A 24,611-nucleotide genomic window follows, 5' to 3' on the forward strand; every position below is an offset into this window, starting at 1 on the left:
AATATGCTGACTCTGTAGTCTCTGAACAAGGCAAATTTAGATTGGCTCTTGGGTAAAGGTCTGTCCAACTAGATTAGCCCCGTTGGTCCTTGGGCCTCACCACTGACCATTACCCAGTCCTTGCTTAGTGGTGTCATCACTGTTCAGAGCCCTGGGATATCTCACAGAATTGTGGGTATGATCTGGATAGTGGAGCAATGGAAATAACTTTCTAGTGATCTGGTAAACTCTCTCCAGATAGGATGCCTCAGAAGGTAGTGAGTTTCAGTGAGTTTCCCATCACTGGAAGTATTCAGCAGACTCAGAGATCCCATGAATATTCTAGGTTCTGGTTTAGAGGTTCATAACTTGGAAAGCCAACCTGCCAAGGTACCTGGCCTCTGTCCCTGAAGAATCAGATTCCAGCTCATGAGCTAGAAACTTTATGACCTGGCTAAACCATCCTAGGACATGATTTCCTGAGACCTCCCCATTAAAGAGCAGTGTAGGCCGGGTGTGGTGGCTCATGCCTGTAATCCCAGCACTTTGGGAGGCCGAGGCAGGCAGATCACGAGGTCAAGAGATTGAGACCATCCTGGTCACCAAGGTGAAGCCCCGTCTCTACTAAAAATACAAAAATTAGCTGGGCGTGGTGGTGTGTGCCTGTAGTCCCAGCTACTCAGGAGGCTAAAGCAGGAGAATTACTTGAACCCGAGAGGTGGAGGTTGCAGTGACCCAAGAGCTCGCCACTGCACTCCAGCCTGGCAACAGAGTAAGACTTTCTTAAAACAAAAAACAAACAAAAAACAAAAGAGCAGTGCAGGGCTGCAGAGCTATCCTCTCTCCCCAGTTTGGCTGCAGCCCTTCCCACCTCCCCAGCCACATTGTGTCCCTCTCCACCTGGCCCTGTGTCACTGTCTACCTGACCCTGTATCCCTGTCTACCTAGCCCTCTGTCTGCTCCCTGACTCAACTGCTTGTGCTACCCCAATGCCTACTCCACTTCTGACCCTGCCAATCTGAGCTGTCCCCTAGGTCCACCTGCCATTCACAATTCTCTGTCACTCAGGCTGGAGTGCAGTGGCACAATCTTGGCTCACTGTAACCACTGCCTCCTGGGTTCAAGCGATTCTCCTACCTCAGTCTCCTGGGTAGCTGGAATTACAGGTGCCTGTCACCATACCTGAATAATTTTAGTATTTTTAGTAGAGATGGAGATTTTTGGCCAGGCTAGTCTCAAACTCCTGACCTCAAGTGATCTGCCTGCCTCAGGCTCCCAAAGTGCTGGGATTATAGGCATGAGCCCCCGTGCCTGGCCATAGTCCTTCTCAATTCTAATAGCCTGTGACAGAGCTTGACACTTGGATGGCAGGAAGTCTAGGCTGCAATTAGGTGATAATTTGTTGGTGGTGGTAGTGATAGGAATCTGAAACAACATCTTATTAACATTGGAACCAATGAATGGAGTGAACTCACTTTACTATTCCTTTAATTGAACAAATATTTATTGGGTTCCAGTGCAAAGAGTCCTGAACCAGGAGAAAGAAGACCTAGGTTTGGATCTCAGCTCTGCCAGCCTATCAGTCAGAATTGAGTCAGGAGATGAAAAGCTTCCAGTTGTTTGTTTGTCTGTTTTTGTTTTTGAGATGGAGTCTCATTTTGTCACCCAGGCTGGAGTGCAGTGGCAAGATCTCAGCTCCCTGCAACCTCCACCTCCTGGGTTCAAATGATTCTCCTGCTTCCACCTCCCGAGTAGCTGGAACTACAGGCGCCCGCCACCACGCCTGGCTAATTTTTGTATTTTTAGTAAATATGGGGTTTCACCATGTTGGCCAGGCTGATCTCGAACTCTTGACCTCAGGTGATCAGCCTGCCTTGGCCTCCCAAAGTGCTAGGATTACAAGCGTGAGCCACTGCTCCCAGCCAAACTTCCCAGTTATTTTAATAGAATTTGATATATGAAGAATTGTTATCTATGTAAGTAGAAAGGCAAAAAGCAAACTCTCAGGTATCATGGAAGGTAGCAACTTCAGAAAGCAGCTACCACCCTTAAGCCTGGGGGAGGAAAGGGTAGAAGTTGAAATTATTAAAATTTGGAAGCTTATGGCCAGGCACGGTGGCTCATGCCTGTAATCCCAGCACTTTGGGAGGCCAAGGTGGGCGGATCACGAGGTCAGGAGATCAAGACCATCCCGGTTAACATGGTAAAACCCCATCTCTACTAAAAATACAAAAAAAATTAGCCGGGTGTGGTGGCAGGCACCTGTAGTCCCAGCTACTTGGGAGGCTGAGGCAGGAGAATGGCGTGAACCCAGGAGGTGGAGCTTGCAGTGAGCCGAGATTGCGCCACTGCACTCCAGCCTGGGTGACAGAGTGAGACTCCGTCTCAAAAAAAAAAAAAAAAAAAATTTGGAAGCTTAGAGGAGGAGCCCCACAGAAGTAAACCTCAGAGCTCCATGGAGGGGGCTCCACGTGGCTGGAGCTGGCGTGTCTGAGGGAGCACCATGTGGCTGGCTCTGCAGGAATCAGTAAAACTGCAAACTTGGTTCTTTCACTGCTGAGGGAGGGAACTGCTACTGCCTGGGTGAAGCAGTGGGCCAGGGTGCTGCTCAGAGAAAAAAGAAACAGACCGGAAGGAGTGTGTTCCCTGTCCTTCTTCCTCCTCTGGCCTCTGGTCCCTCCTGGCAGAGCTTCTTGAAGAGCAGTTGGCAAAGCAGAAATGCAGTTTGCAGAGTCCCCCAACATCTGAATGTGGGGGATTTGGAGGTGACAAGCAATAACTCAATAACCGGCCCAGTCTGTCATGACCAGAAGGATGAATATGTCAGTTCTGTTTCTGATCACTGGGTCATGAGAGCAGGGAATCTCTAAGGTTTTCCCAGTCCTGATGTTCTACAAGATTGGAATTCTCTACATCAAAATTTCTAGGTGGCCTCAAAGGTGGAGGAAGGGAAGAAATAGGAGGCTAAGGGGAGGGTGTGAAAGAAGAGTCATCATTTTACTCAAACCCCACAGAACAGCCAGGTGCTTGGTGCTGTGAAGGTCTCTTGCCAGAGCAGAAGGCAAGCAACCTCTGACAAATCTCTTTCCTGGGCTACGGCTGTTTGTTTGTATTAAAACGGGAACATGATAACAGAGCTATTAGTAGCTCCATGCTCAGCTGTGTAAGGTAGGGAGTTAGAACACTGAATTCAGTCACCGGAGAAAGAAGCTGAGGTCTCCTGATGGCCTTAGGATGAGGGCTGGGCCATCTGTGAATAGCAACGGGCTTAGGTCGCTGGGTTTGTCAATCAGCCATGGGAGCTGTGGGTCCCCCTTGATGAGCAAACACAACTTGGACCACCTCCTCCACTGATGCGGAACCGGACTGCCCGAGGCCTCTGTGGCTGGGGAGCAATGCCATGGCAGAAAACGCGGTTCTGATCTGAGCTTGCTGGTCTGGTCTGGTCTTGTCTGGAGAAGCGATTCAGAGCCTGTAGGGCCCTGGTCGAGATGAGAGGAGGCAAGCCTGTGTGAAGCCAGTTCTGGTTCCAGCCTTGGAACTGGAAGACTGTGGGATGTTGGGTAAATCATTTCCAACCTCTAGGCCTCAGCTTCCTCACCTGTAAAAAGAGGCTTTGGAGAGGGTGGTCTTCAAGCTTCTTCCAGCACTAATAATCTAAATTATTCTATGTAGGAGAAAAATCAGAATTTATTAAACTTATAAAACGATACATTTCTATCACGTTGCAAAAAAAGATAATTTTTTCAATAGAGAATAAAAACTCTAATAGAAAACATGATGTGGCCGGGCGCGGTGGCTCAAACCTGTAATCCCAGCACTTTGGGAGGCCGAGACGGGTGGATCACGAGGTCAGGAGATTGAGACCATCCTGGCTAACACGGTGAAACCCCGTCTCTACTAAAAATACAAAAAAAAAACTAGCCGGGCGAGGTGGCGGGCGCCTGTAGTCCCAGCTACTCGGGAGGCTGAGGCAGGAGAATGGCGTGAACCCAGGAGGCGGAGCTTGCAGTGAGCTGAGATCCGGCCACTGCACTTCAGCCTGGGCGACAGAGCGAGACTCCGTCTCAAAAAAAAAAAAAAAAAAAAAGAAAACATGATGTGACTGCCTAACATGTCAACAAATCCCAATAGATTATTACTAGGCTGTACTCACAGAGAAGTATGGGGTAAAGACCTTGTGCAAGCTGCAAAACCTCTCTAAGCCTTCATCTTATCATTGATGAAACAAGACCTGTGTGATTTTTCTTTTTTCATTTTTTTTTTTTGAGATGGAGTTTTGCTCTTGCTGTCCAGGCTGGAGTGCAATGGCACGATCTTGGCTCACTGCAACCTCTGCCTAGCGGGTTCAAGTGATTCTCCTGCCTCAGCCTCCGGAGTAGCTGGGATTACAGGCGCCTGCCACCACGCCCAGCTAATTTTTTGTGTTTTTAGTAGGGACGGCGTTTCACTATGTTGGCCAGGCTGGTCTCGAACTCGTGACCTCAGGCGATCCACCCACCTCAGCCTGCTAAAGTGCTGGGATTACAGGCATGAGCCACTGTGCCCGGCCAAGACCTGTGTGATCTTGTCTCCGATTCTTCAGCTCCCTGCCCCTCTCCACCCCATGTGCAGTGTATAAAATGGGGCATCAGCCTGGCCTAGACTTCACAGTCCCTAGTAATGTCTTCCACCCGCTCCGCCCATGGTGGCTTCTGCAGTCTTGCTGCTGTGTTGCTTCTCATGTTTCCATTTCCCCTTCTCTTGCAGGCCCGCGCATAGGGCCCAAGTCCCCAGTTATGCTCTTGGTCATCTTGGCCATGGTTCTGGCTACCCATTTCTGCTAGGCTGCCTCAGCCACAGTGATTAGTCACCTGGCCCAAACCTGCACTTTCCACTCTCCTCCCTGATCAAGGAGGGGGATCACATGAGCTGATTCCAAATCAGCTTTAGTTGCCAACAACTAGAAAAACCATGCTCTGTTACAGAACTAAATAAACAAGAGATAAAGACAGGAAGTTACCTTTGAATTCTTTGCAAAAATCTTCCCAAGGTGGTAGCATCACATTGTTCATTGAATGCAGGATCTCCATCCTTCCTCCTGCTCTCTGGTGGACTTTGGCCAAACCACTTATGTGCATTTACGGGCTTTGGCAGTTCATCTGCTATTAAAAAAAAAAAAAGAGGACAAAACATATCTCATAGCTTTGCCCTAAGTATAAAAGAGGACATGAGCATCTAACAGAGCTTGGCACATTAAAAAAACAAAAACAAAAACTCAACGTTGGCCGGGCACGGTGGCTCATGCTTGTAATCCAGCACTCACTTTAGGAGGCCAAGGTGGGGGGATGGCCTGAGGTCAGAAGGTCGAGACCAGCCTGCCCAATGTGGTGAAACCCCGTCTCTACTAAAAATACAAAAATAAGCTGTGTGTGGTGGCACGCACCCATAGTCCCAGCTACTCAGGAAGCTGAGGCAGGAGAATCACTTGAACCCAGGAAGCAGAGGTTGCAGTGAGCCCAGATCATGCCACTGCACTCCAGCCTGGGCGACAGAGTGAGACTCCGTCTCAAACAAACAAATAAACAAAGAAACAAAAAACTCAGTGTTTATGAAATGCATTAGTAAGAAGTGAATTAGGCTGGGCACCGTGTTTCACGCCTGGAATCCTAGCACTTTGGAAGGTTGAGGCGGGCGGATCAGCTGAAGTCAGGAGTTTGAGACCAGCCTGGCCAACATGGTGAAACCCCATCTCTACTAAAAATACAAAAATTAGCCAGGCATGGTGGCACGCGCCTGTAGTCCCAGCTCCTTGGGAGGCTGAGACAGAAGAATCTCTTGAACCCGGGAGACTGAGGTTGCAGTGAGCTGAGATCACACCACTGTACTCCAGCCTGGGCAACAGAATGAGACTGTCTCAAAAAAAAAAAAAAAAAAAAAAGTCGGTCCCTGCACACCTGAGGCCTTTCTCACCTTTGTGGTCTGAAGCTGTAGTTAAATTGGCTTAAACTGCCCCATTCTGAGCACTGTGGGGTGGTGTCATTGCCTTCCCAAAGACATGTCTAAATGCCTCAGCTTTACATTTCCCCCAGCTTCTTCTGACTCCAAGTTTCTTCTATAAGATGCTTAATTGGTTTGTGTCCCCACGAAATTCATATGTTGAAATCCTAACCCTAGTACCTTAGAATATGATTGCCTTTGGAGATAAGACCTTTCAAGAGGTAATTAAGGTAAAATGAAGCCCTATGGGGGCGCCAGATCCAACATGACTGTTGTCCTTAGAAGAAGAGAGTAGGAGGTGGGGCGCGGTGACTCACACCTGTAATCCCAGCACTTTGGGAGGCCGAGGCGGGCGGATCACGAGGTCAGGAGATCGAGACCATCCTGGCTAACACGGTGCAACCCCGTCTCTGATAAAAATACAAAAAAATTAGCCAGGCGTGGTGGCGGGCACCTGTAGTCCCAGCTACTCTGGAGGCTGAGGCAGGAGAATGGCGTGAATCCGGGAGGCGGAGTTTGCAGTGAACCGAGATCTCACCACTGCACTCCAGCCTGGGCGACAGAGCAAGGCTCCCTCTCAAAAACAAAAAAGCTTAGGACATAGAGGGACACAGAGGGAAGACCATGTGAAGACATGGGGAGAAGACTGCCCTCCACAAGCCAAAAAGAGGACTCAGAAGACACCAACCTGGCCAACACCTTGATCTGGAACCTGCAGCCTCCAGGATGATGAGACAGTAACTGTTACTGAAGCCGCCGAATCTGTGGTGGTGTTACCGCAGCTGGAGCTGAGCAGAGCAGGCTCTCTTCTCTGCCCAGAGCATTCACACTCTCACAGAAGCCCCAGTCACCCCAGGCATGTGTGGGCCACAAAGTTGACAGTTTCTGGAGGGTGGTTTCCGGAAAGTGGTTTCTGGAGGGTGCTTGATGGATTTTACGTCACAGCAGCGCCCACAGCTGAAGATAGAAGATTGCACAGATCCGCCCTGCGAAGTTCCCTGTGCCGCCGCCATTTTGGTGAGGCATCCTCTCTCCCTCCCTCCCGCCCAGTCCTCAGGAGTAGCCCCTAGTTCTTTTCCTCCCTTTACCAGGGCTTTCCCTGTGATTTGCCACCTGTTGAAGACTTGCCGCCATTCCCAATTGGCTCATTCAAAACGTTTTGCTTAATAAGATTATCCTTCTTAGAAAAATTATTCTGTGACCAGGCATGGTGGCATATTATGGCTCGAATCCTAGAGGCAGAGGTTTCAGTGAGCCGAGATCGCGCCACTGCACTTCGTCCAGTCTGAGTGACAGAGTGAAACTATCTCAAAAAAAGAAAAAGAAAAATTCTTCTGTAGTTCTTTGAGGGGGAAGAGGCAAACAGTCTTGTCTCTCATCCCTCCAAACATTTTTTTTTTTTTTTTTTGAGACGGAGTCTTGCTCTGTCGCCCAGGCTGGAGCGCAGCCGCGCGATCTTGTCTCACTACAAGCTCCGCCTCCCGGGTTCCCGCCATTCTCCTGCCTCAGCCTCCGGAGTTGCTGGCACTACAGGCGCCCGCCACTTCGCCCGGCTAATTTTTGTATCTTTAGTAAAGACGGGGTTTCACCGGGTTAGCCAGGGTAGTCTCGATCTCCTGACCTCGTGATCCGCCCACCTCGGCCTCCCAAAGTGCTGGGATTACAGGAGTGAGCCACCACGCCCGGCCCAAACATTTTTTTTAACCTAGTAGTGGAATTCTTTTTTTTTTTTTTTAACGTAAAACTAGAACTCATTTTTTTTTCTTTCTTTCTTTCTTCTTAAAAAAAAAAAAAAAAAAAAGGAATACTTGTGCAGAACGTGCAGGTTTGTTACTTAGGTATATGAATGCCATGGTGGTTTGCTGCACCTATTGACCCGTCCTCCAAGTTCCCTCTCCTCACTCCCAAACCCCAACAGGCCCTGGTGTGTGATGTTCCCCTCTCTGTGTCCCTGTGTTCTCAATGTTCAACTGCCACTTATGAGTGAGAACTGCGGTGTTTGGTTTTCTGTTCCTGTGTTAGTTTGCTGAGGATGATGGCTTCCAGCTTCATCATCGCTGCAAAGGACATGAACTCATTCTTTCTTAGGGCTGCAAATTCTTTTTTCAAGCAATGTCTTATGCAGAAACCCCATATATGAAACATATACACTTGTAAAAATTCGGGTGAAATTCACCTTACATAAAATTGACCATTTAAAAGTGAGCAATTCAGTGGCATTTAGTATATCACGATGCTGTGAAACCACCACTTCTATTTAGTTCCAAAACATTTTCATCACCCTAAAATAAAATCCTGTGCACATTAAGCCGACACTTCCCCTTTCCCCCGCCCCTGACAGCAACCCGTCTGGTTTCTGTCTCTATGAATTTGCCTAACTCTGGCTGTTTCCTATCCATGGAATCGCAAAATCTGTGACCTTTTGTGCCCGGCTTCTTTCACTTCGGGTGAGGCTTTTGGAGCTCCTCCTCGTTGTAGCATGTGTCAGGACTGCATTCCTTTTCATGTCTGAAGAATATTCCATTGTATGGATAGACGGCATCTTGTTTATCCATTCATCTGGTGAAACATACACACTTCTGCTCTGTTCCATCCAGAAGCGGGGTACTGAGCTCCGCCTCCTCGACTAGCTTCCTCCACCACCTCCAAGGAGCTCCTAAGGGTCCTCTGAGCTTGGTAAGATGCGTGGTCTCCGGAAGCCTTTGATGAAATAAATGCTAATTTGTTTCCATGGAGTGGTCCTACCTTGTGGCAGGGGTAAGGAGCTTCCATTTGCCTGAAAGTTTCTGCCCTACACAAAAGTAGAAACTGGCTGCATGCATGCACAGGATGGCAGAGTGGTAATGACTGGAGGAACTGCGGGCGGCCGGAGGCTGTGGGGCAGGAGGGTCTTTGGGTCGGTACTCTCTGCCCCACCCGAGGTCCACAGGGCCTCCTCCACCCAGGGTGGGCCGGCAGGTCTGCCTGTCAGCGATCTGGGCAAGCCTGCTGGCTTTTTATGACCTCACTTGCCGAAACTCAAGCCACGCCTGGGTAAGTACATTCTGCACACTCCATAAACAGGTGCCAGACTGCCGCGTCATCACATTTTTGCAAAGTTTTTTTTTTTTTCTTTTTGTATGTGTGTTTCCACATTATTTACGGCGGAATTTGCCCAGGTGCAAACAGGAAGCCCTGGGAGCAGTTGTCTCATTTTTAGAAAGAAAGGTTTGTTCCCGGCCCTACTGCATAAAGGGCAAGAGAGAAATGAGAGGTTCCTGGCGGAAGGCTCCTTGCAAGGGACAGTTCTAAGCTGCCAGGTGCGGCCAATCGGATGGCAGGGGCCGCTTTAGTTTGGATAAGCCTTCTCTGAAAGGAGCCCTGCTGATGTAATAACGGGGAAAATCCCTGTGTGAAAGGCCCTGAAACTGACGGGCTGGGAAACGCTGATTCCCCGTGGGCAGGAACGCTTGTCTAATCGCGATGGCTCTGCACGGCTCCTGCCCAGGTATGAAGTGCAGCGGCTTGCACCAGTGCGAGGGCGGAGACGCACTGTTTGCCCGACTGCTTGGGGTGTGTCAGGGGTTCTGCTTAGAACTCGCACAATTCTGAACGGAGGAGGAGAAAGTCCAGTTGCTGAAGGGCAGAATTTCCATGCGCCCGCAGCCTCCAAATCCAGACCACCCCCAAAAGTAAGTAGGAGGCAGAGATGTGTGCACCTTCGGTTCTGTCTTGGGAAAGCCCGAGAGGGTGGTGGTTGCAGAGTTCTCTAGAAGAGGATTCCAGGAAGCCAGGCTTCCCTCGGTGGTTTTACAATTTACACCTCACCAGGAGTTTTGCCGGTCTCTTTAGTCTGTTTGTTTAAAAACCTAGTTCAGATGCCTTGATTTTTAATAAGGTTATTGTATTTAATTTGGTTAATGATTGTCACAAATTAATATTACATTCAACCTTATGATTCAACCTGGAAGATACAAGGAAGTTAATAATTGATAAGGCAATGATTCTTCTAACACTCAATATTTTCTAATGAGGGATCATCTTCCAAATGAACGTAAAAAATAAATGGAAGTGATTAATTTTAAATGCATGTAGATTTTTACATTCTCTGAGCATGTGATTGTGTGTGTATGTGTGTGTGTGTCTACAGCAAAAGGCAAGAAAGGATTAAGGAGTCATATCCTTTTGATTAAAGGGTTAGGAGTGAAAGAATTGACTGCTGTCGGGACGTCAATCACAGTTTTCTCAGTTTGGAGGCATTTTAATTGGGCCTGTTTGAACCATTTTCTTTTCCAGTGATGGTTCAGTACACATAGTGCAGGGTGACTACGCAATCAATGTTGCTTAAATAAATAAGCAAGTCAATGGGTGAATTTTAAACTCTCTGAGGAAATACTATGATGAAAACCGTATTTCCATGAAGAAATCTTCAATTAGAAGGATGGAGTTTGAGGTTTATTTCCAACTTTTGGCCTCCCCAAACTGGGTCTTTGGCAAGCTCCTTACGTTCTCCAGCCTGAGTTCCCCCACTGGGTTAGACTGGTCATCTCTACGGCTCCAGCTCTGAAAGTCTATGATTCTTAAAGATTTTCTGTAATTTAGTTTTTCTAACTGGAAAAAGTGAAGGTAACACCTCTAGGCCTGAATATATGATAGCATCATATGGAATTCAGTTGGATGAGGTCAGTAAATGCACTGGGCTTCTCCGTGAATTGTGTGGGAAGCACCCTAATTACGATGAACATTAAATAGGCCGGGTGTGGTGGCTCACACCTGTAATCCCAGCACTTTGGGAGGCCGAGGCGGGTGGATCATGAGGTCAGGAGTTCAAGACCAGCCTGGCCAAGATGGTGAAACCCCGTCTCTACTAAAAATACAAAAATTAGCCAGGTGTGGTGGCGGGCATCTGTAATCCATCTGTAATCCTCTGGAGGCTGAGGCAGGAAAATTGCTTGAACCCAGGAGGCGGAGGTTGCAGTGAGTCGAGATCGCGCCACTGCACTCCAACCTGGGCGACAGAGTGAGACTCCATCTCAAAAAAAGAAAAAGAAAAAGAGAAAGAAAAAAAAAGATCATTAATAAACCATGTCACTAAGTGAGCCCATGAAATGATTCTAGTTGACTTGGCAGTATGCTGCCTTACACGATCTCGTCTGGTCCCAATCACCCATTTTCCTTAGCAAGAAAGCCATTCTGCCTTGATAAAAAGTGTGTGCAGGCCGGGCGCGGTGGCTCAAGCCTGTAATCCCAGCACTTTGGGAGGCCGAGACGGGCGGATCACAAGGTCAGGAGATCGAGACCATCCTGGCGAACACGGTGAAACCCCGTCTCTACTAAAGAAATACAAAAAACTAGCCGGGCGAGGTGGCGGGCGCCTGTAGTCCCAGCTACTCTGGAGGCTGAGGCCGGAGAATGGCGTGAACCCGGGAGGCGGAGCTTGCAGTGAGCTGAGATCCGGCCACTGCACTCCAGCCTGGGCTACAGAGCGAGACTCCATCTCAAAAAAAAAAAAAAAAGTGTGTGCAGAAGTGAAACTGATTTGATGAAACAAGTGTTTAGAGTAAAAAAAATAAAAACCATATGTTGTTGGAGAGCAGTGGATTTCACGCCTCCTGATGTCTGACACTGAGCTCTGCCGTCACCAACAGTGGGAAACCAGCCACACTCTGAATTTCCAAACTGAACACAATTAGAAACAGAAAATAATCTGACAAGCAGCATTCCTCAGGCTCTTTGGCAAACGGACCCCTTTTGTCACTCCGTTTGTATATATACGTATATGTGTACACTGGCACTAGCTCAGAGTCTCAGTAACAAACCCGTTTTTCAGAAGTGTCTGCCAGCCCCGGGGTGGGGAATGAAAACATCAGCCCGTATTGGGAAAGAAACCTGGGTGGCAGATCGCGAAAGAAAACCCTTCAAAAGTAATTTTCCATGATGTGACTGTAGAGATAAACATTTCCCATCATCTGGCTTTTAGTTTGGGGAGATGAGCAGACAGAAAAAACCTCAGATCTTTTTTCATTTCACAGATGTTTATACCCTTTTGTTTCTTCCAGTCACCTCTGACAAAATTCTGGGGACGCTGGGTACCCTGAATCACCATGGGCAATGAGAACAGCACCTTGGACAACCAGGTGGGTGTCAGGAAGCTTCTCTCTCGAGATACGTGGTGCTCTTGGCTGACCTTGACTAGGTTCTTCTTACAGCGTCTCATCTTCACCCAGGAAGGAGCAAGCCAAGACAGCTTCTGCGTAGATGCGTGCAAGCATTTATGGATCTATGCAGCCATTTTTCATTTCATTGGAATTCTCTTACAATTAAGGCTAGCTCTAGTTAAAGCCAGAAACGCTAATTCTACTTATTATTTATTATTATTTTTAAAGACGTGGTCTTGCTCTGTCACCCAGGCTGGAATGCAGTAGCATGATCATAGCTCACTGCAGCCTCAAACACCTGGATTCAAGTGATCCTCCTGCCACACAGCCTTCCATAGAGATCCTCCTGCCACACAGCCTTCCAAGTAGCTTGGACTACAGGCATGTACCACCACACCTGGCTAATTTTTTAATGTTTGGGTTTTGTAGAGATGGGGTCTGGCTATGTTGCCCAGACTGGTTTTGTACTCCTGGACTCAAGCAATTCTCCTTCTTTGGCTTCCCAAAGCGCTGAGATTACAAATATGAGCCACCATTACAGGCATGAGCCACCAGGCCTGGCTTTACTTTTTATTCTGTCTTCTAAAACTGACCTAAGAGAGGTTGGCACATTTTTCCTAGGTTGTGTCCATCAACTTACATGGATTTAGCAGAAGTTAAAATAAAACTTTTCCATGCTGCTCCCCCAAATAAAGCTATGGCCGTTAAAAAATGATTTTGAAATCTATCAGTGTTGGGCAGATTAAACGTAAGTGGTCATTCTCATGTTAAACAAGATTTTCACAATTGAAGAACGGACTTTAACTGCTTAATTGTGCATCGGCTGAAATATTACAACCTATTCAAATTTTTCATTATCTATTTTAAGTTTGAAAGTTTTAACTTAATGCCTTGGTGAACAAAATCAGGAAGACACTTTCCCATTTATCTCACACAAACTGGAAAGTTTGGATTAATGACATTGAGTTCCTTGAATGAGAAAATTGGATTTAAAAACTCTCCTACTGTAATTCATTTTCCCTCTGCCTTTTTCTTCCCTACACTTTTTCTTTTTTTTTTTTTTTTTTTTTGGACAGAGTCTCTCTGTGTCACCGAGGCTGGAGTGAAGTGGCACAATCTCCATCTCCCGCCGGGTTCAAACGATTCTCCTGCCTCAGCCTCCTGAGTAGCTGGGATTACAGGGGCCTACCAACATGCCCAGCTGATTTTTGTATTTTTAGTAGAGACGGGGTTTCACCATGTTGGCCAGGCTGGTCTCGAACTCCTGACTTCAGGTGATCCACCCTCCTCGGCCTCCCAAATTGCTGGGATTACAGGCATGAGCCACTGTGCCTGGCCTCTACAATTTTCTTTTCTCAAGCAAGAAAACAAAGGGTCAAAAGAAAAGTTGTCAAACTCCAGTGTCTTTAGGGGCAGGCCAGAAACAATAATTGTGTTAAAAGACTGGGTCTGAGACAACAGGGAGAGGCAAGTGCTCTGGCAAACAGGGAGTTCTCGTCCTACTGTCTAAAGAGGGTAGCCACCATCAGCTCCAGTGGTTGATTGCCCTGTGGGAAGGTGGGCCCAATGTTCTGAGTTCAAAAGAACTCAGAAACCCATATTTTTCTATGAAATATTACGTTGTTAAATTAAACTTATTATTTTGAGATATTAGTAGATTCATATGCAGTTCAAAGAAACAATACAGAGAGCCCAAGTATGGCGGCTCACATCTCTAATTCCTGAACTTTGGGAGGCTGAGGCAGGAGGATAGCTTGAGCCCTGGAGTTAGAGATTAGCCTGGGCAACATAGGGAGACTCCGTATCTACCAAGGAAAAAAAAAATTAGCTGGGTGTGGTGGTGCACACCTGCAGCCCTCACTACTCAGGATGCTGAGGTGGGAGGATTGCTTAAGCCTGGGGGGTCAAGGCTGCAGTGAGCCATGTTTGCACTGCTACACTCCAGCCTGGGCAACAGAGCAAGACCCTGTCTCAAAAAGAAAGAAAGAATAAAGAGAGGTCCCATGTACCATTACTTAGTTTTCCCCAAGGGTAACATCTTGCCAAACTATAATGCAATATCATAACCTGGATACTGACATTGATACAGGCAAGATAACAGAGCATGCCCATCACCAGGGGATTACTCTTGTTGCCCTTCTATAGCCAGGCCCACCTCTCTCTCCTCTCATCCCTAACCCCTGGCAACTGCTATTCCTATTCCCTGTTGTTCCCTATTTCTGTAATTTTGTCATTTCAAGAACGTTATATAAATGGAGTCACACAGTAAGTGACCTTTAAGGATTGGCTTTTTTTTTTTCTCTCTCAGCATAAATCTCTTGAGATTTATCCAAGTACCGTGCGTATCAGCAGTTCATTCCTCTTTATTGCTGAATAGTATTCCAGGAATAGATGTACTGTACATTTTGTTGAACCATTCATCCATTAAAGCTCATTTAGGTTGTTTCCAGTTTTTGTCTTTTACAGACAAAGCTGCCATGAACATGTGTGTACAAGTGTTTTTTGAGAACACACGTTTTCATGTCTCTAAGATAAACACCCAAGTGTGCAGTTGCCAGGTTGTATGAGAGTTGCATGTTTAGTTTGATATGGAGCTGACAAACTTTTCTAGAGTTGCTAAGTCATTTTTCATTCCCACCAGCAACGTATGAGGGATCCGGTCTTTGGACCCTGGCTGTCATTTTGTGGTGTCACTTTTTGGTGTTGCTATTCTGATAGAGGTGTTGTGATATTTCCACGTGGTTTTAATTTACATTTTGATTATGGATAAAGTTGTTGAACACCTTTCATGTGCTTATCTACCATCTACATATTCTCTTTGGTGAAAAATTGGTTTATGTCTTTTGCCCATTTTATAGCTAGATTATTATTATTAATATATATGTTTTTTGAGACAGAGTCTCGCACTGTCGGCTGGGCTGGAGTGCAATGACATGATCTCGGCTCACTGCAACCTCTGTCTCCTGGGTTCAAGCAGTTCTCCTGCCTCAGCCTCCCGAGTTGCTGGGATTACAGGTGTGTGCCACCATGCCCGGCTAATTTTTTGTGTTTTTAGTAGAGACGGGGTTTCACTATGTTGGGCAGGCTGGTCTTGGACTCCTGACCTCGTGATCCACCCACCTCAGCCTCCCAAAGTACTGGGATTACAGGCATAAGCCACTGCACCTGGCCTAGTATTTTTATTATTTTTTAAAGAGTTTTCAGAGTTCTTTATATAGTCTAGATCCTAATCCTTTGTCAGCTCATGATTTGCAGATATTTTCTTCCATTCTGTAACGTGTCTTTTTGTCCTCTTGAGAGCATCTTTTACAGACCAAAAGAGTATAATTTTGATAAGGTACAGTTCATCAGTTTTTGCTCTTAGGGGTGCTGCTTTTGGTATCAAATCTAAGAACTCTGCGTACACCAACATTCTGAAGATTTTCTGCTTTTTTGTTTTTGCTAAAAGTTTTGAAGTTTTACGTTTTATAGTTGAGTGCATGATTTATTTTGAGTTAATTTTTGTGTGAGGTACACAATTTAGGTATTGCGCATTTTCTGGGTTTGAACAAAGGAATAGTATCATGCAGGGTAGTTTCATTGCCCTAGAAATCCTTTGGGCTCCACCTACTCATCCTTCCCACACCCCTCAATCCCTGGCAACCACTAATCTTTTTACTGTCTACAGAGTTTTGCCTTTTCCAGAATGTCATATGGTTGGATCCTACAGTATGTAGCCTTTTAACATTGGCTTCTTTCACTCAGTAATGTCCATTTAAGGTTCTTGCATGTTTTTTCACTACTTGGTCATTGCTTTTTAGTACTGAATAATTTTCCATTGCCTGAATGTACCAGTTTATTGATCTACTGAATAACATCTTGGTTGTTTCCAAGTTTTGGCAATTATAAATAAAACTACTATAAACGTCTGTGTGCCGGTTTTTGTGCAGACATGTTTTCAGCTCCTTTGGGTAGATACCAAGGAGCGAGATTACTGAATCATATAGGAGTATGTTTAGTTTCGTAGGAAACCACCAAACAGTCTTTCAGAGTGGCTGTACCATTTTGCATCCCTACCAGCTGTGAATAAGAGTTCCTGTTCCATATCCTCCCCAGCCTTTGATGTTGTCGGTATTCCAGATTTTGGGTCATTCTAATAGGTATACAGTGGTATCTTGTTGCTTTAATTCGCATTTTTCATAGGATGTGGAACGTCTTTTCATATGCTTATTTGCCATCTGTATATCTCCTTTGGTATGGTGTCTGTTCAGGTCTTTGCCCCATTTTAAAGTTAGGTTGTTTGTTTTCTTATGTTGAGTTTTACAAGTTTTTTGTATATTTTGGATAAAGTGTGTCTTTTGCAAAAAATTTCTCCCTTCCTGTGGTTTGTCTTCTCATTCTCTTGAGGTTGAGGTTCTTTTTTGTTTAACCTATGAATGTCCATCTTTCTTTCTTTTTCTTTTTTTTTTGAGAGGGAGTCTTGCTCTGTTGTCCAGGCTGGAGTGCAGTAGCGCAATCTCGGCTCACTGCAAGCTCTGCCTCCTGGGTTCACAACGTTCTCCTGCCTCAGCCTCCCGAGTAGCTGGGACTACAGGCACCCACCACCACGCCCGGCTAATTTTTTGTATTTTTAGTAGAGATGTGGTTTCACCGTGTTAGTCAGGATGGTCTCGATCTCCTGACCTTGTGATCCACCCGCCTCGGCCTCCCAAAGTGTTGGGATTACAGTCGTGAGCCACCGTGCCTGGCCAGAATGTCCATCTTTCTAACAACATTTGTAAAAGAGTATTTTTCCTCCATTAAACCATTCCTACTCCATTGTCAAAAATCAGTTAGGCATATTTGTGTGGCTCTGTTTCTGGGTTTGCTATTCTTGTCCATTGATTGTCTTGATTACTGTGGCTATATAATAAGGCTTGAAATCTCATTTTATTCTTTTCCAAAATTGTTTTTGCTATTCTTGCACCTCTAACTTTCCATATTAATATTAGAATAAATCTGTCCGTGTCTACAAAATACTTTCTGGGATTTTGATAGGAATTACAGTCCAATTATAGATTAATTTGAGGAGAATTGACTTCTTTACTGTATTGAGTCTTCCAATCTATGAACACATGGTATGTCTCTCCATTTATTTAGGTCATCTTTCTTTCCTTTTTTCTTTCTTTTTTTTGTTTTTTTGAGATGGAGTCTCATTCTGTCACCCCGGCTGGAGTGCAGTGGCACGATCTCGGCTCACTGCAACCTCCACCTCCTGGGTTTAAGCGATTCTCCTCCCTTAGTCTTCCAAATAGCTGGGAGTACAGGTGGCCACCACCACGCCCGGCTAACTTTTGTATTTTTAGTAGAGACAGGGTTTCACTATGTTGGCCAGGATGGTCTTGATCTCCTGACCTTGTGATCCGCCCACCTTAGCCTCCCAAAGTGCTGGGATTACAGGTGTGAGCCGCCACGCTGGGCCTATTTTCTTTTTCATTATCATTTCTGTAATCTTCAACATATAGATCCTGCATATATTTTGTGAAGTTTATACCTATTAGATTTTCTTTGGAGTGACTGTAAATGGTATCCTGTTTTTAATTTTGCTATTCACGTGTTCATTACTAATGAATGATTTTTGCATGCTGATTTTGTATCCTGTGACCTTGCTGAATTAACTTATTAGTTCCAAGAAGTTTGTTTGTTTTTGTAGATTTCTTGGGATTTTCTATGTACATAATCACTTTATTTGCAAATAAGGGCAGTTTTATTTATTTAGTTTTTCCCATTCTGTACAACCTTCCTTCCTTCCTTCCTTCCTTCCTTCCTTCCTTCCTTCCTTCCTTCCTTCCTTCCTTCCTTCCTTCCTTCCGTCCCTCCCTCCTTCCCTCCTTCTCTTCTCTCCTCTCCTCTCCTCTCCTCTCTTCTTCTCTTCTCCTGTCTTCTTTATTGCAGTGGCTAGGACTTTCAGTTCTGTGTTAAACAAGAGCAGTGAGAGGGGACATTTTTCCCTGGTTCCCAGTCTGAGGAGGAAAGCATTCGGTCTTTCGCTGTTAAGTAAGATATTAGCTGTAGTTTTATTGTTAAACATAATGCTTGTAATCAAATTGAGAAAGTTCTCTATTCCTAGTTTGCTGTGGTTTTTTATGATGAATGAGAGTTGGGTTTTGTCAGATGCTTTCTCTGCATCAGTCGATGTAATTGTATGATCTTTCTTCTTTGTCCTGTTAATATATTGGATTACACTGATTGATTTTCAAATGTTGAACCAGTCTTGCATAATTATTTTTACACATTGTTGGATTCAATTTGCTAACACTTTGTTGAAGACTTTTGTAGCTAAATTCATAAGAAATATTGCTCTGTAGTTTTCTTTTATGTCTGGTTTTTGTATCAGGATAATACTAGCCTCACAAAATGAGTTGGGAAGTGCTTGCTCCTGTTCTGTTTTCTAGAAGAGATTGTGTAAAGAAATCTTACATTTTAAGAAAATGTTGGCAACTAATTTCAATTATTTTTAAGCACTCTGTGGGCCAAACAAATGTGCCTGCTGGCTGGGGTTGGCTCCGGGCACGTCTCCCAGTAATTTCCACTTAAAGGAATGTTCTGTCTTGTGTTTTAGAGTTGAGAAGGGCACAGCTATCGGGTGAGTGCCCTCAATGTGCAGAGTATGGGCCACTAGACATATTTTGGCCTTTAGTCCTGCTCATTAACAAACCAAGCAGTGCAGGTTCAACCCCTTCTTTGGGGTCTTATGGATTCTTTTGAACCCCAAGCCCCCTGCAGGCCCCACTACTGGCTACAAACAAGATAGAGCAGTGGGCAGGGGGTGGGATGGGGGGGGGCGGGAGGTGTGTGATTTTGTGCTTCGGGGGACATTTAGCAATATCTCACGACAGTTTTTGTTGTCACAACTCAGAGATAGAGTGCTACTGGCATCTGGTAGGTAGAGGTCAGTGTTGCTGCAGAGTATTCTACAATGCACAGAACATTCCCCCACAATAAAGAATTATCCAGCACAAAATGTCAAGAGTGCTGAGGTTGAGAAACCCTAGAATACAGGAATATTTGACTTAAACTGCTTTAACAGAACGCCTAGGGGAGGTGGGTAAACTTCTTTAACCTGCAATGAATTTCTACCTGAATATAGGCAACATTGAAAATGGGTTACATTTTTCTCCTCATTACTTTCATGAAACCTCACTGTCCAGAATTGAATGTACACTGTTTACTTAGGATAAACTCATTAGAAACGGAATTGCAGTGTCAAACGAAGGAATAGTACTTTCAAAAGGCTCTTGCTGTATACATTGTCAAAATGCCTTTCAAAACAGTGATGTCAACTTCTCCCACCAGGACATGAGAGCCTGTGTCACTGCATCCTTGCAGGTGATGGATGTTTTAATGCTTCAGATCTTTACTAATTAGAAAGGTAAAAGTGCTGGTGTGGGGGTTCAATACCCGCATCCCACTCCACCCGTCCCTCATTTCTCACCTCCTACCAGCTCCTGACTCCATCTCCCCTCCTCAGTCTTCATTCTGCTTGAGTGAGCAGATGTTTTCCTAGCTCTGCAAGTTTTCACTTCTCCAGCCTCAGCCCGACATGACCCTGTTTGGCGGAGGTTTGGGTCATGTCTGGCTGAGGTTGGAGAAGTGGGGTGGCCTTTAGGATTCCAGGACCAGATGAGGGTCTGCCTTTGGTAGAGAAACAAGTAGGAATGAAGCGTGGGTGTGTCTGGCTACGAGACTCAGGGCTCTCTCAGGGAACTGGGGCTCCAGACCTATCTGTACCTGGTGACCCACAGCCATCCCAAGTCCCTCCAACCCAAACTCAGCTTCTGCCCCCGTAATGCTCATCGTCCTGTGATCCCCCTCTTGGGTACCATGATCCACCCGGCCATCCAAGACAGAAATCTGGGGGTCATCCCTGACTCCATCTACTTCCACCCCCACATCTGGTAAGTCACCCTATGTTTAATTAATTAATTGATGAATGGCCTGGCCATTTAGCCTTCCAAATTTCTGGCTAATTAGAACTTTTTTTAAAGTTGTAAGAGATAAAAGACTATCTTCAGTGACCATAAGCAGAAAAAGGGATTCTTGGCTTATAGAATTGAGAAGCCCACAGAGAGGTTCTGGCTGCAATAGTGGCTGAGTCCAGAGATTCAAAACATGGCTCTGGGGATCCCTCTCACTGGGTCGTGCTCTACTTTCCTTTGTGATTCCCTAGTGTCCAGGGAGGTGCCCCCAGCCTGGTGGAAAAGATGCCCTTGGCAGGTCCAGCCTTCCATGCTTCTTCCAGCCAATGGTCCAGCCTTCTCTTTTTTATTGAGACAGAGTCTCACTCTGTCACCTAGGCTGGAGTGCAGTGGTGTGATCTTGGCTCACTGCAACCTCCACCTCCCGGGTTCAGGCGATTCTCCTGCCTCAACCTCCCGAGTAGCTGGGATTACAGATGCATGCCGCCATGCCCAGATAATTTTTGTATTATTATTATTTTTCTTTAGCAGAGATGGGCGTTCACTATGTTGGCCAGGCTGGCCTTGAACTCCTGACCTCAGGTGATCCGCCTGCCTTGGCCTCCCAAAGTGCTGGGATTACAGGCATGAGCCACCGCGCCCGGCCTCAGCCTCCTGATCAGCTCCCATAAGGAATCTGAGTGACCCTGATTGTGTCATGTGCCCTCTCTGAAGTCAATCACTGTGCCCAGAATATGGGGCACTCTGATAGCCACGTGAGTCATACACTCGCCCCAATAGGGCCAAGGTGGGCCCAGCTCTATACCAGCCGCTTCAATATCCCTTGGAGCAGTTTCTCAAAGGACATAAAGGCAGCACATATCCGTGAAATGATCTTTTCTAACAGTTTTTCTCCTCCCCATCCCTGCTGTCACAACCCTACCCTGTCACACCTGGATCACTGTGAACACCTCCAAACTGCTATCTCTGCCCCAGCGGGCACACTCCTCATCGCACCCAGGCCCCTAGCCCCTCAGGAGACTCTGACTATGAGTGCACTTGGAGGTCCCTGAATCCTGCTTGCTAGGGAATGTTTGGAAGGAAAGATGCAAGTCTGAAGAAACCTCCTGTTCACAGATTAAGGACCAGGCACTGAGGAGCAGCTGTGTCACCAGAGCAAAGGGTGAGGGACAGGCCTGCCCAGTCCTGGCCCTGTGTACTTCATACACCCTCAGGCTCCTGGTTCCTCCTCTCTCTCTGTTGTCTCATTTCTGGGACGCCATGGGCAGCGTGGGAGCATGCCTCCTGGGTTTGGCCTGGGATATGTTCTGCGATGCTGAATAAGGCTTATGTTGCCAGCAGAATGGCCAGGCGCGGTGGCTCACGCCTGTAATCCCAGCACTCTGGGAGACCGAGGTGAGTGATCACCTGAGGTCAGGAGTTTGAAATCTTCCTGGTCAACATGGTGAAACCCCATCTCTACTAAAAATACAAAAATTAGCCGGGCATGGTGGCATGCACCTGTAATCCCAGCAACTCGGGAGGCTGAGATAGGAGAATCGCTTGAACCTGGCAGGCACAGTTTGCAGTGAGCTGAGATTACACCACTGCACTCCAGCCTGGGCAACACAGCAAGATTGTGTCTCAAAAACCCAACAAAACAACAACAACAACAACAAAACCCCACGAAAACAGCAAAGATTGTCCATCTGGTCCTGTTCCCTGTGACCTGTCCTAACGGTGAGATCCCTTTGCATTTCAGCAGGAGGACGCCGGCTTGCATAACGTCATCCTGTGGCCTCCAAACCCTGAGCCCCCACAGGTACTGGGGAATGTGCTGTTCTGCATGGCTTCCCTCTCAAGCCCCTTCCTAACGTCTAGATGGTTGCAAACATTTGGTGTGGCATGTGCATTTATATATTTAGGTTTTCTCCTCCTCCCTCTTCCATTGCTTCTTCCATCCACCCCAAATAAGTTGTAAAACACAGTCGAAACCGACAGTTTATGTTTAGATTTTTTAGGATAGTATTTTAGTGTGCCTGTCCAAGAACTGGCTTGGTTGATACGTTCCACGGTGCTGAATAAGGCTTATGTTGCCAGCAGAAAGGAACGCAGATGCTGGGAGCCAATACTAACCCCTCCGAACTCTTCTACTTTGATAAGATTTGTCCGCAAGGGAAGCTGGGGATGGGGTGAGGACCCCACCTTTGCCGCCTGTGAGCAAAACCAATTCGTTGTAAAAGAAGATTAAATTCTGAATCAGCTGTCAGTATCATGCAACAATGTGCTAGCTGAGTTCCGCTGCTGTAGCTCTGCCCAAAGTGTTTGCCATCCATTGGGGAAGACGGTAAATAAGGAACTTTGCGTCATCTCACAGTGCTTTTTCCTGGAGAGGACCTTGAGATTAGTGTGTGTTTATGGGTGTGGTCAGGGTGAGGCTGTAAAACCCCTGGCTCCTCACTGGCCTGCTCTGAAGGCAGGCGTGGCAATCATCCAGGTGAAGTGGTCCTTTAAAAAAGAGCGGGTTGGGTGCGGTGGCTCATGCCTGTAATCCCAGCACTTTGGGAGGGCAAGGCGGGCAGATCACTTGAGGTCAGGAGTTCAAGACCAGTCTGACCAACATGGTGAAAATACAAAAATTACCCAGGCGTGGTGGCACACACCTGTAATCCCAGCTACTCAGGAGGCTGAGGCAGGAGAAGTGCTTGAATCCGGGAAGCAGAGATTGTAGTCAGCCGAGATCACGCCACTGCACTCCAGTCTTGGTGACAGAGTGAGACTCTCTCAAAAGAAAGAGAAAAAAAAAAAAAAAAGCTGCTCTCCCTGGGAGGATGGCTGTTAGGTGGGTGCACCCGATGCATTTGTTTCTCTGCAGATCCCAGCAAGCAGTGATGTTTCAGGTTGTGAAATAACCATTTGCATAAAGCATTGTGAAACCTTTTCATACGTGTGAGTTCATCTGCTTCTCCTCATTATCCCATGATCTGGGCTGATGACTCGTGTTTTATAGACTCAGAAGGAGCCTCGGAAGGTTAATCATCCCAGGTCATTTGGGTGAGTGGAGGAGTGAGAATTGGAACTCTGGGTCACTCAGGCTGCTGGGCCAGTGGTTTTCTTTCTTTCTTTTTTTTTTTTTGAGATGGAGTCTCGCTCTGCCGCCCAGGCTGGAGTACAGTGGCCGGATCTCAGCTCACTGCAAGCTCCGCTTCCCGGGTTCACGCCATTCTCCTGCCTCAGCCTCCCGAGTAGTTGGGACTACAGGCGCCCGCCACCGCGCCCGGCTAGTTTTTTGTATTTTTTAGTAGAGACGGGGTTTCACCGTGTTAGTCAGGATGGTCTCGATCTCCTGACCTCGTGATCCGTCCGTCTCGGCCTCCCAAAGTGCTGGGATTACAGGCTTGAGCCACCGCGCCCGGCCTGGGCCAGTGGTTTTCAAACTGGGTTCTGGGAAATCCTGGAGCCAACAGCAATGCTTCCTGGACCGGCCGAGGACAAAGAGGAAGTGGAGAGGGGAGAATCCAGCTTCCTGCCCCCCACCCTTCCACCAGCGCAACTTACCCTATATGGCCTTATAATGCAAGATAGCTCTTAGAAGAAAATGTTTTGGGGCCGGGCGCAGTGGCTCATGCCTATAATCCCAGCACTTTGGGAGGCCGAGGTGGGCGGATCACGGGGTCAGGAGTTTGAGACCAGCCTGACCAACATGGTGAAACCCCGTCTTTACTAAACATATAAAAATTAGCCGGGCGTGGTGGCGCATGCCTGTAATCCCAGCTACACAGGAGGCTGAGGCAGGAGAATTGCTTGAACCTGGGAGGCAGAGGTTGCAGTGAGCCGAGATCACGCCACTGCACTCCAGCCTGGGCGACAGAGCGAGACTCCGTCTCAAAAAAAAAAAAAAAAAAACGCTTTGGAATCAGAGTTGGAAAGAAACACTAATCTGGTCCACCTCCATTATTTTTCAGTTTTGTGCATGGTGGATCCAAAGGACAAGGCACTTACTCACTGCCATAAATCAGTGGCAGGTTGGAGACCAGAAGCCATCTTGGGGGATCCTAGTCCAGGCTCCCACGGGTGTCCCTGTTAGGGGAAGAGCATTTTGTCCAGCTCCATCTCACAGAGGTCTTCCATAGCGCTTTGCAGCAGAGCTCAAGAGCTCAGTCACAAGCTCCTACGTCGTGATGTGATGTGGATATGGTTTTTCATTGGCTTGGTGGACATTTGGGAAGCCCCTTCCTGCTGGGCAGCTGGTACTTATTCAGGTGCTGTGATCTCTAGAGAAGCAAGCCAAACAAGGGCCCTACTCTCTGGAACTTACAGCCAATCGAGGAGTCAGATAAGCAAGTGAATAAACAGACATCAGTGAATACATTTGAGACTTTACTGCATACGTATTGTTTACCAGGCATTGCTCTAGCACTTGAGAATCAGCAGTGAACAATTCGGCTGTGATCTGCTCGAATGAAGCTTCCTTATGAGGCACTAATAGGCAAAAAACGCATCATAAAATTTCCAATGGTAACCACGGTCAGGGGGCTATTTATTTATTATTATTGCAGTAAAATATATATAACATAAGATTTACCATTGTAACCATTTT

The 24,611-nt window shown here is 46.6% G+C and overlaps 1 protein-coding gene and 1 long non-coding RNA gene across 23 annotated transcripts in view; one reads left to right on the plus strand and one right to left on the minus strand.

Annotated features, from left to right (window-relative positions):
- TACC2 (transforming acidic coiled-coil containing protein 2) overlaps positions 1-24,611 on the plus strand; it is a 258,699-nt gene that overhangs the window by 14,002 nt on the left and 220,086 nt on the right. For 16 of the 22 annotated variants that reach the window (XM_005566619.4, XM_074002936.1, XM_005566620.4 and 13 more), the window contains exons 2-3: positions 11,997-12,074; positions 21,774-21,833. In XM_005566619.4, coding sequence (XP_005566676.3) covers positions 12,042-12,074; positions 21,774-21,833 — 93 coding nt within the window. In that variant the 5' untranslated portion in view covers positions 11,997-12,041. Of the gene's footprint in view, positions 1-9,530; positions 9,630-11,996; positions 12,075-21,773; positions 21,834-24,611 lie in introns of those variants that run through there. The other 6 variants (XM_074002928.1, XM_074002930.1, XM_074002935.1 and 3 more) reach the window with 3 other exon arrangements.
- LOC107130904 (uncharacterized) lies at positions 2,482-7,772 on the minus strand. Its single transcript, XR_001493651.4, has 3 exons — positions 6,647-7,772; positions 4,982-5,123; positions 2,482-3,646 (listed from the first exon to the last, which is right to left on the minus strand). It is a non-coding gene; the product is annotated as an uncharacterized lncRNA (long non-coding RNA).

The sequence above is a fragment of the Macaca fascicularis genome, chromosome 9 (assembly GCF_037993035.2).
Source record: "Macaca fascicularis isolate 582-1 chromosome 9, T2T-MFA8v1.1".
Classification (NCBI taxonomy): Eukaryota; Metazoa; Chordata; class Mammalia; order Primates; family Cercopithecidae; genus Macaca; species Macaca fascicularis.